Below are 15,726 nucleotides of genomic sequence, written 5' to 3'. Positions count from 1 at the left end.
ACTTCATCAAAATTAAAAGTTTTTGCTCTGCAAAAGACTCTGTTAAGGGGATAAGAAGATGAACAAGTTGGGAGAAAACACTTGCAAACCATGTATATGACAAAGGACTCAATTCTTTAAATAAACAAGTCATTTACAGAATGGGCAAAAGATACAAACAAACATTTCATCAAAGAAGACAGATATAAACATGGCAAAGAAGTACATGAAAATATACCTTTAGCCATTAAGGAAATGCAAACTAAAACTACACTGAGATATCACTATACCCCTATCGGAATGACTTTTTTTTAAAAAAGTGATAACACCAAATGCTGATGAAGATGAGAACTGGATCAACTCACACATTACTGGTAGGAATGTAAAATACTACAGCTGCTCTGGAAAAAGCGTATGGCCCTTTCTTAAAAAACTAAACATGTGCTTACTACATGTCTTAGCAACTGCACTCTTTGGCATATATCTGCAGAAAAACATTGTTCAAAAGAGCTGTTCACTGCAGAGCTGTTTACAACAGCAAGTCATGGAAGCAACTGAAATGTCCATCAACAAATGAATGGACAAAGATGCGGTGTATATATGCAATGGAATATTACTCAGTCATTAAAAAGAAGAAATAATGCCATTTGCAGCAACATGGATGAACCCGAAGATTATCATACTAAGAGAAATAAGTCAGATAAAGACAAATATCATACATTACTTAATTGGGCAATCTAAAAAAATGATACAAATGAACTTATTTACAAAACAGAAGGACAGAGAATGAACTTATGGTACCAAGGGGGTAAGATGGGTGGGGGGAGGGATATATTGGGAGTTTGGGATTGACAGGTACACACGCAATATTTAAAATAGATAACCAGCAACGACCTCTAGGGAATTCTGCTCAATATTCTGTAATAAGATAATGGAAAAAGAATTTGAAAAAGAACAGATACACGTATGTATATAACTGCATCACTTTGCGATATATCTGAAACTAACAAAACATTGTTAATCAACTATGCTCCAAAATAAGAAAAAAAATTTTTTAAAAACATGAATTCACTTGACATCAGATTTCTAACTTGTGACAATGAAATCCTTAAGTCAACAGAGCGACTTCCTTGGTGGTCCGGTAGTTAAGACTGCACTGCTAATACAGAGCGTGAGGGTTCCACTCCAGGTCGGGGAAATAAAGTCCCACATGCTGCATGTTGTAGGCAAAACACAAAAAGCAAACAAACAAACAAAAGAAGCCAAAAACAACAACAACCAAAAAAAAAATAAGAAGTCAATGAAGTGGTAGTTTCAAGAAGAAAAAAAGGATTTCTAACCTATAGTTAAACTGTATCATTTAAATATGAGGATTCAATAAAGATATTCTTAGATAAAAAAGACTACAGGAACTTCAACATGCAAGAGACACTCCTAAAAATATTACTGTACCAAAATTTAATGAGTTATCAACTCAAGAAGTTAAATACAATAAGGAAAAATATATAAAGATATGTAATATATAAAACAAACATATATATAACAAAATATAACAAAGAAGAAAAATCCTTTATTTGAAAAGATTTATAAAGTAGACAAATCTCTGGCAATAGTAATGAGAAAAAAAAGTGAGATGACACAAATAAATAAAACAGAATAATAAGGAAAAACATGTAAAGACATGACAATGATCTTAAACATAATCAAAGAACATCATGAAGATCTTTGTACTAATAAATGTGATAACGTAGATGAAATGGGGTGAGGGACTCAAGCAAAATTAGTGAGACAAGAAGAAATAGAAGTTTTGAATCAATTGCTATAAATTAGTTATCAAAAGCTTTCCACCTAAACACACACAGACGTGTGTAAATTTTACCAAAATTTCAAGGAATGAATAATCTCTATCATCGAAGATGTTCCAGAAAAATTTAAAAAGCTGAAAACTCCCTAACTCATTTTATGAAATACCTATGACTCAGGTTCCAAAACTGGATGTTGGCGTTGTTTAGTCGCTAAGTCATGTCTGTCTCTTTTGTGACCCCATGGACTGGATCCTCTGTCCATGGGACTTCCCAGGCAAGGATACTGGAGTGGTTTGCCATTTCCTTCTCCAGGGGATCTTCCCAACCCAGGGACTGAACCCAGGTCTCTTGCATTGCAGGTAGAGGCTTTACCATCTGAGCCACCAGGGAAATCCCCAAAACTGGTTAAGAAATACAAAAAAGCATATTCTATATAAGTAAAATCCAGCTGAAAGAATATAAACTAAGATACTATTTATCATAGCAACAAAGCAATAAGAGAATCTAAGAATTAACCTAAAGAAAAAAAGAACTTCACAGAGAAAAAAATTTTAACTCATATTAAATAACAAAGGCATGCGTGTGTGCATGCTCAGTCATGTCCAATTCTTTGTGATCCCATGGAGTATACTCCTCTGTCCATGGGATTATCCTGGCAAGAATACTGGAGTGGGTTGCCATTTCCTCCTCCAGGGGATCTTCTGGACTCAGGGATCAAACCTGTGTCTCCTCCCACTCCTGCACTGACAAGTGGATTCTTTTACTGAGCCACCTGGGAAGCTCCTGAATAACAAATGAGTATGCATAAATGAAAAGATATGCCAAGTTCATGGATGGGAAAACTCAAAATTATAAAGAAGCAATTCTCCCCCAAATCTATCTACCTAATGTAATTTCAATTTTCAAAATAATCTTTTAAGATACTAAATGTTATATAGAATAAAGTCTGTAAGTAGTGAAGCAATTTTTAAAAAATGAGTGCATGTAAAACTGATGAAAATCTGAACAAGGTCTATGGATTGTGCTAATATCATTTTCCTGGTTTTGACACTGTTACTACAGTTAGGTAAGATGTTGGAGCAAAATGGGTGAAGAAGGGTACATGAGAGCTCTCTGGTCTGGGTTTTTTGTGGTTTTTTTTTTTTTTTTTAACTTCCTATGGATCTTTAATCATTTCAAACTAAAAAAAGTATAAACAAAACCTTCACTAACCTTACTTTTCTTCCCTTAAGAAAAGGTTCCCAAAAGGAACAGTCTACATACCCCACGATGAATCACAAATCCTATTCCACACTAATTCCCCTCCAATCCACTAATACACAGCAGCCAGAATCAACTTTTGAAACATCAACATTTAATCACGTCTTTAAAAGTCTCCCAGGGCCCTTAGATAAAATTCCACGTGCAGTTAAAGCAAAACCTCTGCTGTGATGTAACCCCTCTCCGGTGTCCTTCGACACCATCCTCTGTTCCGCCAAGCTCCACTCACACTCACGTTGCCCACATGCTAGTTCCCGAAAAAGAGCCAAGAGCTTTCCAGCTTTGAAACCTTCACATAAACCACTCCCCATACAGAGAGCAGGTAAAAAACAGTAATTTCATACGTAATCTCCACATTTCAAATCACAGGACGCTGAATTCTGCGGGGTTTGATTAGCAGCTGAGTTGCTTCTCATACGGGCAACTCTATGCAGCCGTGTGTGTGCCAGGAACTAACTGATTTAAGACCGGTTTCAGATATTCCAAGTAACATCAGGAAGGCCAGCGAACAAACAGCACGTTTGCCTGCTTACAGTGTGTGAGGTCCTTTTAATCCTCAAAACGACCACTTGCGCGAGAGACCAGGTTCCGATTCACAACTGAGCCTTAAAGGAGCTTAAGTAAGCCGCCCAGGGTTGAATGGGAAGCGGTGGGGTCGTATTCAAAGCCAGGGCTGTTCTTGACCTCTACTCGACACTGCCTTTCTTATTCTTCTCCTCTCGCCCACAAGCCTACGAGGGATCCAGGCAGGTAGCTCCTGGGATCTGGGGCTGGAGCCCGGGCTTCACAGGATCCCGAGCTTCTCTCTCGCCGAGGACAGCGAAGAAAAGCAGAGGCAGAGGTCCAGCACGAGGCAACTCCAAGAGAGGCAGCGCAGACCGCGGGGGGCGGGCCAGCGGGTACTCACCTGGTGCTGGCTCTGCGGCCACCCTGGCACAACAGCCGGGATTTCCCCGACGCGGGCGTGGGCGCCGCGGAGAAGCTCCCGGGGAAAATCCCGCGGGCCCGTCCGCAGACACTGCTCAGATAACGCAGCGCTGGTACCATCGCCTGCGCCCCTTTCCCTGCCTCAAGCCCTAGAAGCCAGCCCTTGAGACCTGTAATGCCCGGGTCCCGGCGCCCTCTAGCCCCGCCCCCTAAGCAGAGGCCAATGAAGGGAGCGCCTTCGCCCCACGTGGGCGCAGCCGCCAGTGGCCAATGAACGGGCGCGGCGGAGGGCGAAGGGCAGGCCTGCGCCGCCGTAGACGCTGGGGACGCTAGCTTGCTCCTTCCTTTTGACTCTGTGAGTAGACGAGCTAGGCCCCGAGAGGGGCGGGACTAGTGGTGGTCACCTTCTCCCCTTTCCCTTCTCCCATCGCTTGGCTAACTGAAAATCTGGCCCGCCGAGTCGCGCGTCCTCGAGCTGCAGCGCCCAGCGGACTTGGCGCCTCAGGAGAAAGTCTGGGGATGATGACGGTGAAAATTCTCGTTTGGGCAGGCCCAGACGCCCTCCTTTCCTCCAGCTAGGCCCCGCCCCCAAGACCCCGCCCCGCGTCCCTCGTGGCTCCGCCCTCTCAACCTCGCCTCTTCCTAGCCCCGCCCCGCGCCCCTTGCGGCTCCTTGCGGAGAATCTGTCTCCAACGCATCTTCTACAGAGCGCAGTGCTCACTAAAGGGCACTGTCCAGCCCTAACCTTCTCCAGATGGAGGCTCTGTCATGGCGACGCCTGATAGTCTGCTGTTTTCTGGCCATCCATATATGTGGCTCCTGACATGTCATTCATTATTGGTCTTGTAAATATTGAGCGCATAAATGAACCAGACGGCTCGGTCTCTGCCATCATTTAGCGATCTGTTTCCTTTTTTTTGTTTGTTTTTTTAAATACTGCACTGACATGTAGTTTTAAATATGCTTTACGGGCCTGGAAACAATGATTCACCCGTACATGTCACTTCACCCCTATTTAGCTGTAAAATGAGGGAAGTGGGCTGTGTAATCTCTGAAAGACCTGTGTTAGATTACGTGATCCTCTAGTTCTATGCCTAACTAACACCTGTTGTCAATGTTTGATGGAAGTTTTTTTTTTTTTTTTTAATTTTTAGGGTCAGGACTGCTGAGCAAAACAAAAATAGAACGATGTAACTTTTATTACTTTATTTGGATTTAGCAGATGGAGCAGTGGTAAAGAATATGCTTCCAGTGCCAGTGTAGGAGGCGCAGGTTCAGTCCCTGGGTCCGGAAGATCCCCTGGAGTAGGAAATGGCAGCCCACTCCAGTATTTTTGCCTGGAAAATTATGTGGACAGAGGAGCCTGGCGGCCTGCAGTCCATGGGGTGGCAAAGAGTCGGACACCGCTGATCACCCCACGGGCACTAACTTTATAGCTGGAAGGACTTACACTTGCCTGTCTGAATTTGGCTCCAGTTATTAGTCGAATAGCTTGCGGAAGTGGAGTCACCCCTTTCCCTCAGCCCCTCCTCTGTGAACTATGAGTGATGTAGGGTCCCCCTCATAGGACTTTTGTGTGGATTATGCAAGATAAGGCTCATCAGATGCTTAGCACAGTAAAGTGCTCAATAAAATGATGGTGTTTATTATGTTTATATGGTTTTTATCACCTGGATAGTTATACATATTTTCTTTATTTGTGAAAATAATGTGGAATGTTGCCTGCTTGTTCATCACAAATGAAAAATAAGATATGATTCATTGTTTAGTTCAGTTTTTAATTTTTTATTAGAATTTTTTTTAATATTTTGAATTTTGAGTTAATTGTAGATTTCCATGCAGTTGTAAGAAACAGTAGAGATCTTATGTACCCTTTACCCAGTCTTCTCAAATAGTAACATCTTGTAAAAGTTTGATACAACAGCATAACCAGGAATAGCCCATGGATCTTATTCAGATAGCCTGTTTTGCATTTATGTGTGTGTTTAGTCCTCTACAGATTTTATCACACCTGTCTAGATTCTTATTTTTGTTTTTTCGGTCATGCAGTGGGGCTTGTGGGATCTTAGTTCTCTGACTAGGGATGGAACCCTGACCCCTGGCAGTGAGAGTGTCCCAACCACTGGACCGCCAGGGACCTCCGCATGTGTAGAATGTTGTATCCATCACAGGCAAGCTATAGCACAGATCCATCACCAAGATCCCTGCAGCAAGGCACCCTCTTCCCCATTCCGTTCTCACTTTCTAAAATTTTGACATCTCAAGAATGTTACATAAACAAAATTATGTAGTATGTAACTTTTTGGAATTGACTTTTTCACTTAGCATTATCCCATGAGATCCATCCAAATTGCTGCATGTATTGATGGTTCATTCTGTCTTATTGCCGAGAAGTATTTCATGGTATGAATGTACCACAACATGCTTAAACCATTCACCCTTTGGAGGATATCTGAGTTACTTCTAGTTTTTTTTTTTTTTTTTGCTATTTCGAATAAAGCTGCTATGAAACTTAGTGTACAGCTTCTTGTGTGAGCCTGTTTTTGTTTCTCTGGGGTAAGTGCCCAAGAGTCCAATTACTGGGTCATCTGATAAGCACATGTTTAGCTTTGTAAGAAAGCGCCAAACTCCTTTCCAAAGTGGCTGTACCATTTTGCATTCCCACCAGCAATGTTGAGTGATCCAGTTCCTCTTCAGTGTTGCCAGCTTTTGGTACTATCACTGTTTTTTATTTTAACCACTGCACAGGATTGTAGTAGATTTGTTACTAGGTTGAGTATAGAATTATACAATCTAGGGTCTGTGGTCAGGCTTTCGTGAGTCAGTCCATAGTAGTGACCGTTTTACTCTTCTGTGATTTTGAGCTTTGAGCTTGTACTTCCTAGTTTAGCAAAGTGAAAGAACTCAAAATACACATGTACTTTTTATAAAATTTTCTCTGCTTAACTTCTTGCCTAGGCTTAACTGTACATTAATTTGTTTCATCTCGATTATCTCAAATCAAGAACTCACCTTACATTCATTGACCCTGTAATGTCTTTGTCTTTGTAATTTGTTTTCCGGCCACCACACCCTCCTGAAGCTAAGAATTCATGTTCACCTTCCATCTAGGTCAGAACCCATAAGAAGTTAGTTCAGTGAGTGTCAAGTGATACTGGCCTAGGGTAACTTTGGGGACCTTTGCTTCTAATTCCTAAGGAAGTGCTCTGTCACTTTATTTCACTAGACTCTAGATACATCAGGAATAAGAACTGGCATCAGTAATGGATGACTTCCAGTGAAGTGGGGTTATAATCTGGGGGGTAAACTCCCCAATTCTGATACCACCTCACCCTTCTCTCCACACTTTCACTGCCCTCAAGAACAGGTTGGCTAGTTTAGTCTTTTTGACCCCTGAATTAGCCATCATTTTGAATAACCCCATAATACCCTAGTAATTATGTTTAATATGTAAAAAGAGAACTTGCACTTTTTAAAAGAAACTTGTTTTTATGCAAATTGGAGAACTCTCCATCTCCTGTTTTGAGGCACACATTAGAGGTCTGGCCTTCTCTAAGTCACAAAGTTACTATCAACTTTTGGAAACATCTGTTAAAAGCTTATGGCTCCAAGCCATATTATGATAGTAAGAAGAATTTTTAAAATAATTTGAATTCCTGAGTTATTTATCACAGCAGTGACTTAGTAATGTTTGTTTTTTAACTTGAGTTTGAGTGGTTTCTTTTAATTTGTGCGCCTAGTCACTCAGTTGTGTCTGACTCATGGACTGTGGCCTGCCAGGTTCTTCTGTCCATGGAATATTCCAGGCAAGAATGCTAAAGTGGGTTGCCATTTCCTTCTTCAGGGGATTTTCCCAACTAGGAATCAAACCCGAGTCTCTTGTGTCTCCTGTGTTGCAGTTAGATTCCTTATCTGCTGAGCCTTCCCGGAAGCCCTTCTTTTAATTTATTAAAGCTAAATTCACCAACTCACCACCAGAGGTCTCCCCTTTCCCTCTAGAAAGCATTTTTAGAGGTTCAGTTCAGTTCAGTTCAGTTCAGTCGCTCAGTCGTGTCCGACTCTTTGTGACCCATGAATCACAGCACGCCAGGCCTCCCTGTCCATCACCAACTCCCGGAGTCTACCCAAACCCATGCCCATTGAGTCAGTGATGCCATCCAGCCATCTCATCCTCTGTTGTCCCCTTCTCCTCCTGCCCCCAATCCCTTCTAGCATCAGGGTCTTTTCCAATGAGTCAGTTCTTCTCATTAGGTGGCCACAGTTTGGGAGTTTCAGCTTCAGCATCAATCCTTCCAGTGAACACCCAGGACTGATCTCCTTTAGTATGGACTGGATGGATCTCCTTGCAGTCCAACGGACTCTCAAGAGTCTTCTCCAACACCACAGTTCAAAAGCATCAATTCTTTGGCGCTCAGCTTTCTTCACAGTCCAACTCTCACATCCATACATGACCACTGGAAAAACCATAGCCTTGACTAAACGGACCTTTGTTGGCAAAGTAATGTCTCTACTTTTTAATATGCTATCTAGGTTGGTCATAACTTTCCTTTCAAGGAGTAAGCGTCTTTTAATTTCATGGCTGCAATCACCATCTGCAGTGATTTTGGAGCCCCAAAAAATAAAGTTTGACACTTTCCACATCTATTTGCCATGAAGTGATGGGACCAGATGCCATGATCTTAGTTTTCTGAATGTCGAGCTTTAAGCAAACTTTTTCACTCTCCTCTTTCACTTTCATCAAGAGGCTTTTCAGTTCCTCTTCACTTTCTGCCATAAGGGTGGGGTCATCTGCGTATCTGAGGTTATTGATATTTCTCCCGGCAATCTTGATTCCAGCTTGTGCTTTTTCCAGCCCAGCATTTCTCATGATGTACTCTGCATATAAGTTAAATAAGCAGCATGACAGTATACAGCCTTGACGTACTCCTTTTCCTATTTGGAACCAGTCTGTTTTTCCATGTCCAGTTCTAACTGTTGCTTCCTGACCTGCATATAGGTTTCTCAGGAGGCAGGTCAGGTGGTCTGGTATTCCCATCTCTCAGAATTTTCCACATGCTTGAATTCATTTGAAATTCTCAGTATCAATTAATTAACAAAATTACAGTTGAGAATGCAAAAACCTACCAGTTATTTTTTTTAGGTTTACTGAAAAATAAAAACTTAATTTTCATGCTTAAATTATTTTCAATATAATATCCAGTATTTCTAGAGATCATAAGCTGAAGTAAATTTGATCTTTCTCTTAAGCTGAAAGATAAGGTTGACCAAAATGAATCAAGTGACTTCAGTTTTCATACTTCTCTAATTTTTCTGCTTAATGACAGTTTCTTTGTTTCTGCATGAAAACTTATCAGCCATTGAAGATTGTTAATTCCAAATATTTATTGAGCTTGCATTAGGGGATTGTGCTGTGTCCGGTGTTAGGGATAATTGAAATGAATGTGTGATTTTTGCTCTTCGTTTTGCTCTGCATACTTTTCTTCACATCTTTAAATATTTATTGCTTGAATGAATAGATGGATGGAGATGGTATTTGAATAAAGTCTTGAGGTTGGGAAAGATTTCCATAGGGGGACAGGGAGGACACTAGGAGGGAACAGTCTGAGATGAATCCGGAAAAACCCAATTTGTAAATATGGTTGGCAGCCAAAGGAGTTACTGAAGTGGGCACAGGTGGTGAGAGATTAACCAAAAGCAGTGAAGATCTGAGAATGTGGGAGGAAGTGTTTATAGCATGGGGACAAGTTTGTAGTAATGAAGGCAGAGTAATGGCGGAAAAGCAGGGAAGAAGGTAGTAGATGACCCCAGAGTACTGTCCTCAGACCACAGCTCTCATTGTTCACAGCCTCAACATCCTCGGGCATTTCCTCAGCTCTAAGGTGGTTCCCTCTCAGGACTCTTTCTAGTCCTCTTCTTTTTCTTGAGTCCTAGAACCATTCAGTGACTGAGGAAAGAGCCCTTGACTAATAGGGGCGAAAGCTAGGTTCAGGTTTCAGCACTGCATTGCTAACAATTAGCCATGAACCACTGGGCAAGTCCCTTTAAACACATGCATTTACTAATACCCCACCTTCTTCCAGGATTTTAGGGTGTCAGTGAGTTACTTAATATCAGGGCTTCAGTTTCCTCATCTCTGAATGACCCTCATTCTTGCTGTTGCTGTCTGAGTAATATTCCTGAAGCATAGTTCTGACCATGCCAGTGCTCTGTGCTGAAAACTCAGTGACTCCTAGCTATCTGCAGAAGCCAGATTCGCTGGCTGATCACAGGAGACCCTTCCCGTTGTGACTGTGTACATTGTCTGTCTCCTCATGACCCCCATGTTCTAAGCCAACTGAACTACAGTAAGCCCTAAGCATTCCCACCACAGCTAGTCACCTGACTTACCTTTTCTTGGCATCTCTGTCTGTTGAAATCCTTGTTTGTCTTTAACTCTTTTGAGGTATTTTTCAGGTTCCATCATTTATTTTAACTACCTGGTGACTTGTTTTAGCTCACTCTACCCTGCATTAAGTTGTCAGCTCCTCAAAGACAATGTGTCATTTGTCTGTGTTTTCCCCCGACCGGGCACTTTAAGTCAGGTTGAGACCCGGTTCTGAAATCACTTTCTCAACTCATGGTTATGGATTTTTACAGCTGGAAATCATCTGAGCAAATCATCTCATTTTATAAATGAGAAAACCAAGGGTCAGAGAGGTTAAGTTGCTTGTCCAGTCTTTCCCAGCTGTTCTTGGTTTGCACTGTTCTGGGGACACTGCTTACAATCTTGTCATAGGAAGATCTAGTTCCATGATTCCTCTCCTTTTGTGTCTTAACCTTGACACATTGCTCCTTAGATGACTTTAGTTTGTCATTTTGATACTGGAAATGTGGATCGGGACTGGAAGTGGTTTCGGTAAATCTGTAGCTGCACTACCTGAATGGACACCAGGTGGCGCCACTGCAGGCGGACTCCAACTGAAGATCGGACAAGTATAACAATGTCAAGGCTGGGAGGAACCATAGAGACCATCCAATTCTGTCTCTCCTTCTTTGCAGCAAAAGAAACCAAAAAAACAAACAGCAGTAACTTGCTCAGTAACTATTGAGGGGTAAGTGAGTCAGCTTTATCATCCCAAGAGCATTGAGTCTGAAGTTGTGAAGTAAGTTACTGTATGTATGGATTCTGATTGCCAACTGATGATCTAATATGAATACTATTTTCTGTGTCTAGAGCAAATGATGCTGTTTGGAAAAATTTCCCAGCAGCTCTGTGGCTTAAAGAAACTCCCATGGTCAAGTGACTCCCGATACTTCTGGGGCTGGTTGAATGCAGTGTTTAATAAGTAAGTTACCCTTACTAAAGTGAAAAAACATGGAGATTGTTTCAGCTCGATGAGTTCCCAGTGGCTAATTTGGTTTTCTTATATTTCAGATGTTATTTGTGTTGTGTATGCAGTATCCTAATTTTCTTTTTAAAAAAATTGAATAAAGACCAAAAAAAGATAGGTTATAGAATATTAACTGTAACTGACTGGGTTGCAGGACTTCAGTGATTCTTTTTATTCATTCTTTCAGTGCCTTTCAAGCTTTTTGAAATGATCTTTTATTATTTTTATAATCAGAAAAGCTCAGTAATGTTAGAATATTTTATTCTGTGACTTAAGCAATGTAGTTAACCTTTTGAATACTATCAAGTGAATTCAAGTTTTAAAAATGTTATTTGGTGGCATGCTTATTTTGAAACTGGCAAAACTAACCTCCTCATTGCTTAATACAGCATGGATACCACTAACTAGAGAAAAAGGCATGTGTAAAAATTAATAAAGATCACCTAAGGACATTAATTTGAACAAATGTTCAAAATTATTCCCTTTTTTAATCTTTTATCATTAATAAAAATTATAACCAAGGGTTGTCATTTGTTCAATACATAGTTACTGAGTATCTCCTGGAGTCAAGCTACTATGCTGCGTACGAGTCAATGAAGACCCATCTCTGCCTGATAAACTCAGATTTTAAAAAAAAAAAGTGCTTTGACAGCATTCACTTGAAAACAAAAGCAAAAATGGTAGCAAGTAGAGCTACCATTGAGTGTTTTCTTTACATGGATTTATCTCCCTCCTCATCACATGAAGTGAAAAGTAGTTGCTATTCTGTATGTATGTTGGTGAACATAGCTAAGAAGCTAGGGACGATAGTAAAAACTACCTGCTTTTGTTCTCGTCCCCAGAGTGGATCACGACCGCATCAGGGACGTTGGTCCCGACAGGGCGGCGTCAGAGTGGCTATTGCGCTGTGGGGCCATGGTGCGCTACCACGGCCAGGAGAGGTGGCAGAAGGACTACAACCATCTCCCAAAAGGCCCTCTGGACAAATACAAGATTCAGGCGATTGATGCCACTGAGTCCTGTATCATGAGCATTGGATTTGATCACATGGGTAAGTCCTCTACCACTTGTCATGGGAAATGCGGGTGGTTTGCAATGACCTTTGGTTGCAGTTGACTCACTTTTATAGTCATACGGGTGTCCTTCTCATCCTTTTCAGTCCAATCCAGCTTGTATCTTCGTGTGTATGATATTTATTTTTAAGTTACATAGAGGTTACAAGTACCCTCCTCTCCTTTCTCTCCACACTAAGCCGTGGTTTATTGACTTAATATTTAAGGTCTTGTTTGTCAAACTGTCTTTGTCAAACTTCTGTCATTGAGTAACCCTGACTAATATAGAAATAATTATATCCACACAGCCTCTGCTTGTGTGGGCATTTCATTCCTCACTGCATGGGCATCTGACTATAGAATGGCCCTGTCTGTCAGCACAACCCATGTAGTGAATACTTTGTGTGGTTAATAGGGTGACTAATTGTTTCAGTTTTCCTGGGCTTAAGAGGTTTCCTAGGACTTAGGACTTTCAGTCCTTACACCAGAACAGTCCTGGGCTAACTAGGAGAGTTGATCATCTTAATGGTAAAGCAGGTTCTTAAACTGTACTTTTTTCTCCTCCAGAAGGCCTACAGTATGTTGAAAAAATAAGACTATGCAAGTGTCACTATATTGAGGATGGTTGTTTGGAGAGACTTAGCCAACTTGAAAATTTACGAAAAAGCATGTTGGAAATGGAAATAATTTCATGTGGGAATATCACAGACAAAGGTATCATTGCTTTGCATCATTTCAGGTAGGTGGTCAGAGTCAAAATGGAAACTTGATAATCATGTTAAGGTGAATAATCAGTTAAAACAGTTGAGAGATGGTATCTTTTTTTAATTCTGAAAAACAGAATTTAAAAAAATGATTTAACCTTCAGCCACAATACTTTAAAACAGTTGAAGTTATCAACTTTAATATCTTATAGTTGTATTGCATTTTTTAGGAAGCATCTTTTTTAAAAAAATCAATTACATAAAGCACCTCATATGGTGCCTATTACAGTTGTTGGTGCTCTCAGTAAACATTAGCTATTATACTTCCTCCTCCTCTTTTTTTCCTCCTCATCTTTTAATTTTCCCCCATGTTCTGCCAATAAACTCAGCATCACAGGAACTTTGAGAAATTTTAAACATTAGAACCAAAAGTACAAGATTGTTTGTCTCTTACATTAGTTCAGGCTTTGTGGCTTCATCTCTTAATAGAAACTTGAATTGTTTTAAGAACTTCCCCAGTTTCTTTTCCTTTCTAGGTTAAGATTCATATTTTTAAAATTCAATTTCATTTAAAATAAAAGCAGAAACATGACACAGTTCACCCATTCTTCCTGCTTCTCACCCCATTTTGGCAATAACCACCAATCTGTTTTGTGTATCTATGAGCTTGCTTATTTATTTTTAGCTTCCACATATAGGAGATCATACAGTATTTGTCTTTCTCTATCTGACTTACTTCACTTAGCATAATACCCTCGAGGTCCATCGGGTTTGCCGGCAATGCAGAATTTTATTCTTTTTTATGGCTCAATACTACATATATGCATATACCGTATTTCCTTTATCCATTGATCATCAGTGGCCTTGCGGTTGTTTCTGTATATTGACTGTTGTAAATAATGCTGCACTGAACAGGGGTGTGCAGATGTCTTGTTGAGTTAGTGTTTTTGTTTTCTTCAGATAAACACTGAAACAAAGAATTGTTGAATCATATGGTAGTTCTTTTTTAATTTTTTGAGGAATCTTTATGCTGTTTTTCATATGACTGCCCCAATTTACAGTCCCATCAACCATGCACAAAGATTCCCTTTCCTCTACATTCTCACCAACACTTATTTCTAGTCTTTTTGATAATAGCCATTCTAACAAGTGTAAGGTGCTATCTCATTGTGGTTTTGATTTGTATTTCCCTGATAATGATGTAGTGTATCTTTTCATATACCTGTTCTCCATCTGTATGCCCTCTTTGGAAAAACGTCTATTCAGATGTTTTGCCCATTTTAAAAATTGGGTTGTTCGGGTTTTTTGCTATTGAGTTGTATGAGTTTATACATTTTGGATATTAGCCCCTTATCAGATATATGACTTGCAGATACTTTCTCCTGTTCAGTAGGTTGCCTTTTCATTTTGTTAATGGTTTTCTTTGCTGTGCAGAAGCCTTTCAACTTGATGTAGTTCCACGTGTTTATTTTTGCTTTAATTGTTTTTACTTTTAGTGTCAGATTAAAAAAATCATAACTACAACTGATGTCATATTTTATATTTAACATGCAAAGGAGTTCTATGCCATAATATACATATTTGGAAAAACTCAGCAGAATTATTGACATAACCAGAACAACTAAACTTTCCAAAGTCTAGATTAGTTCCTAGCGTAAATTTCATTTAAAGTAGTACTCTAAGACTACTGTTCTCAAAGTCATTTTGAATGTGTAGGATGATATGAACACACACTGTGTGTAATTTCTTAAAAAGCCAATAAAACAAGTTTATTTTTAATGTTATAAGAGTAAAGGCCAAATTACATTAACTTTTAAAAATTTCTTTTTTTTACAGGAACCTCAAGTATTTGTTTCTAAGTGATCTTCCTGGAGTAAAAGAAAAAGAAAAAATTGTTCAAGCCTTTAAGACATCACTGCCTTCTCTGGAGCTAAAATTAGACTTGAAGTAAAATAATATTTCAATAAGTATCTTAATTCAGTGTAGAGTGTCATTTTAAATTGATCCTTCACAGCAGTAAATATTATATAATTATCAGCAGAACTATAAGGATGTTATGACATTCTAGCAGAGTCCATCATGTAGAAAATAAACATTCAGATGTGATTCACTAAAATTACTAAGTTGTAATTAAGAATTTATGTACACTAAATCATATTAAGTGCAAATCAGATACCATTTTAATTTTAATATATTCTTTATTTTATAATGGTATCTATATAAATATCTGATATAGATACTTAAGTTCTTTAAAATGATTTAAATGTACTGTACAGATATTTATTTTTTAACAGTAATTTGTTTCATTTTAAAGTTATTGAAGCTGGTTACTATAATTGTACAATTATGAAAAACTGAAAGCTAAATTTCCGATTCATTGATGGAATCAATTATGCAAAGTAATCAGAGGTTACTGGAGCGTTCCCATTGCTTCCCAGGATTTGCATGCATTTCTCATGATCCTGCATATCTGTGCTCTTTGTAACATACATCCTTCCTCTGAATAAACAGTTTCTGGCTAATTTGTCTAGTCTGTAGGCTTAATCTGGTGTTTTATTAAAACTAGACATAAATACTTGGCTGGATTTAAACAACTTTGCTTATTCCAATAAACCAGAGGAAACAATGA

General features: G+C 39.5%; 2 protein-coding genes across 5 annotated transcripts in view; one reads left to right on the top strand and one right to left on the bottom strand.

Moving 5' to 3' along the window:
• The window catches only part of L2HGDH (L-2-hydroxyglutarate dehydrogenase), a 46,840-nt gene extending 42,675 nt beyond the window's left edge, over positions 1 to 4,165 (bottom strand). For both annotated transcript variants that reach the window (XM_061157399.1, XM_061157400.1), the window contains exon 1: positions 3,952 to 4,165. In XM_061157399.1, coding sequence (XP_061013382.1) covers positions 3,952 to 4,091 — 140 coding nt within the window. In that variant the 5' untranslated portion in view covers positions 4,092 to 4,165. The remainder of the gene's footprint in view (positions 1 to 3,951) is intronic.
• Positions 4,166 to 4,235: 70 nt separating this feature from the next.
• Positions 4,236 to 15,619, top strand: DMAC2L (distal membrane arm assembly component 2 like). Of its 3 annotated transcripts, XM_061157404.1 has the most exons (6): positions 4,244 to 4,326; positions 11,010 to 11,062; positions 11,185 to 11,296; positions 12,184 to 12,392; positions 12,961 to 13,132; positions 14,934 to 15,619. In XM_061157404.1, exons 3-6 carry the CDS (start codon positions 11,190 to 11,192, stop codon positions 15,046 to 15,048), a joined length of 603 nt encoding a protein of 200 aa, XP_061013387.1. In that variant the 5' UTR covers positions 4,244 to 4,326; positions 11,010 to 11,062; positions 11,185 to 11,189; the 3' UTR covers positions 15,049 to 15,619. The 3 variants fall into 3 exon arrangements, with proteins under 3 accessions (XP_061013388.1, XP_061013386.1, XP_061013387.1); XM_061157405.1 differs by lacking the exon at positions 11,010 to 11,062 and having other exon boundaries at positions 4,236 to 4,326; positions 12,961 to 13,107; XM_061157403.1 differs by lacking the exon at positions 11,010 to 11,062 and having other exon boundaries at positions 4,237 to 4,326.
• The last annotated feature ends 107 nt before the right edge of the window (positions 15,620 to 15,726 follow it).

Source organism: Dama dama, chromosome 12, assembly GCF_033118175.1.
Source record: "Dama dama isolate Ldn47 chromosome 12, ASM3311817v1, whole genome shotgun sequence".
Classification (NCBI taxonomy): Eukaryota; Metazoa; Chordata; class Mammalia; order Artiodactyla; family Cervidae; genus Dama; species Dama dama.
Note: the sequence above shows the minus strand (reverse complement) of the source record. Positions and strands in the feature narration are given on the sequence as shown.

Excerpts from the sequence above, each read along its gene's own strand:
- DMAC2L (XM_061157403.1), top strand. The coding sequence starts at position 11,190 with ATGATGCTGTTTGGAAAAATTTCCCAGCAGCTCTGTGGCTTAAAGAAA. Across the intron at positions 12,393-12,960 it reads CATTGGATTTGATCACATGG|AAGGCCTACAGTATGTTGAA; the intron begins GTAAGTCCTCTA and ends TTTCTCCTCCAG. Across the intron at positions 13,133-14,933 it reads ATTGCTTTGCATCATTTCAG|GAACCTCAAGTATTTGTTTC; the intron begins GTAGGTGGTCAG and ends TTTTTTTTACAG.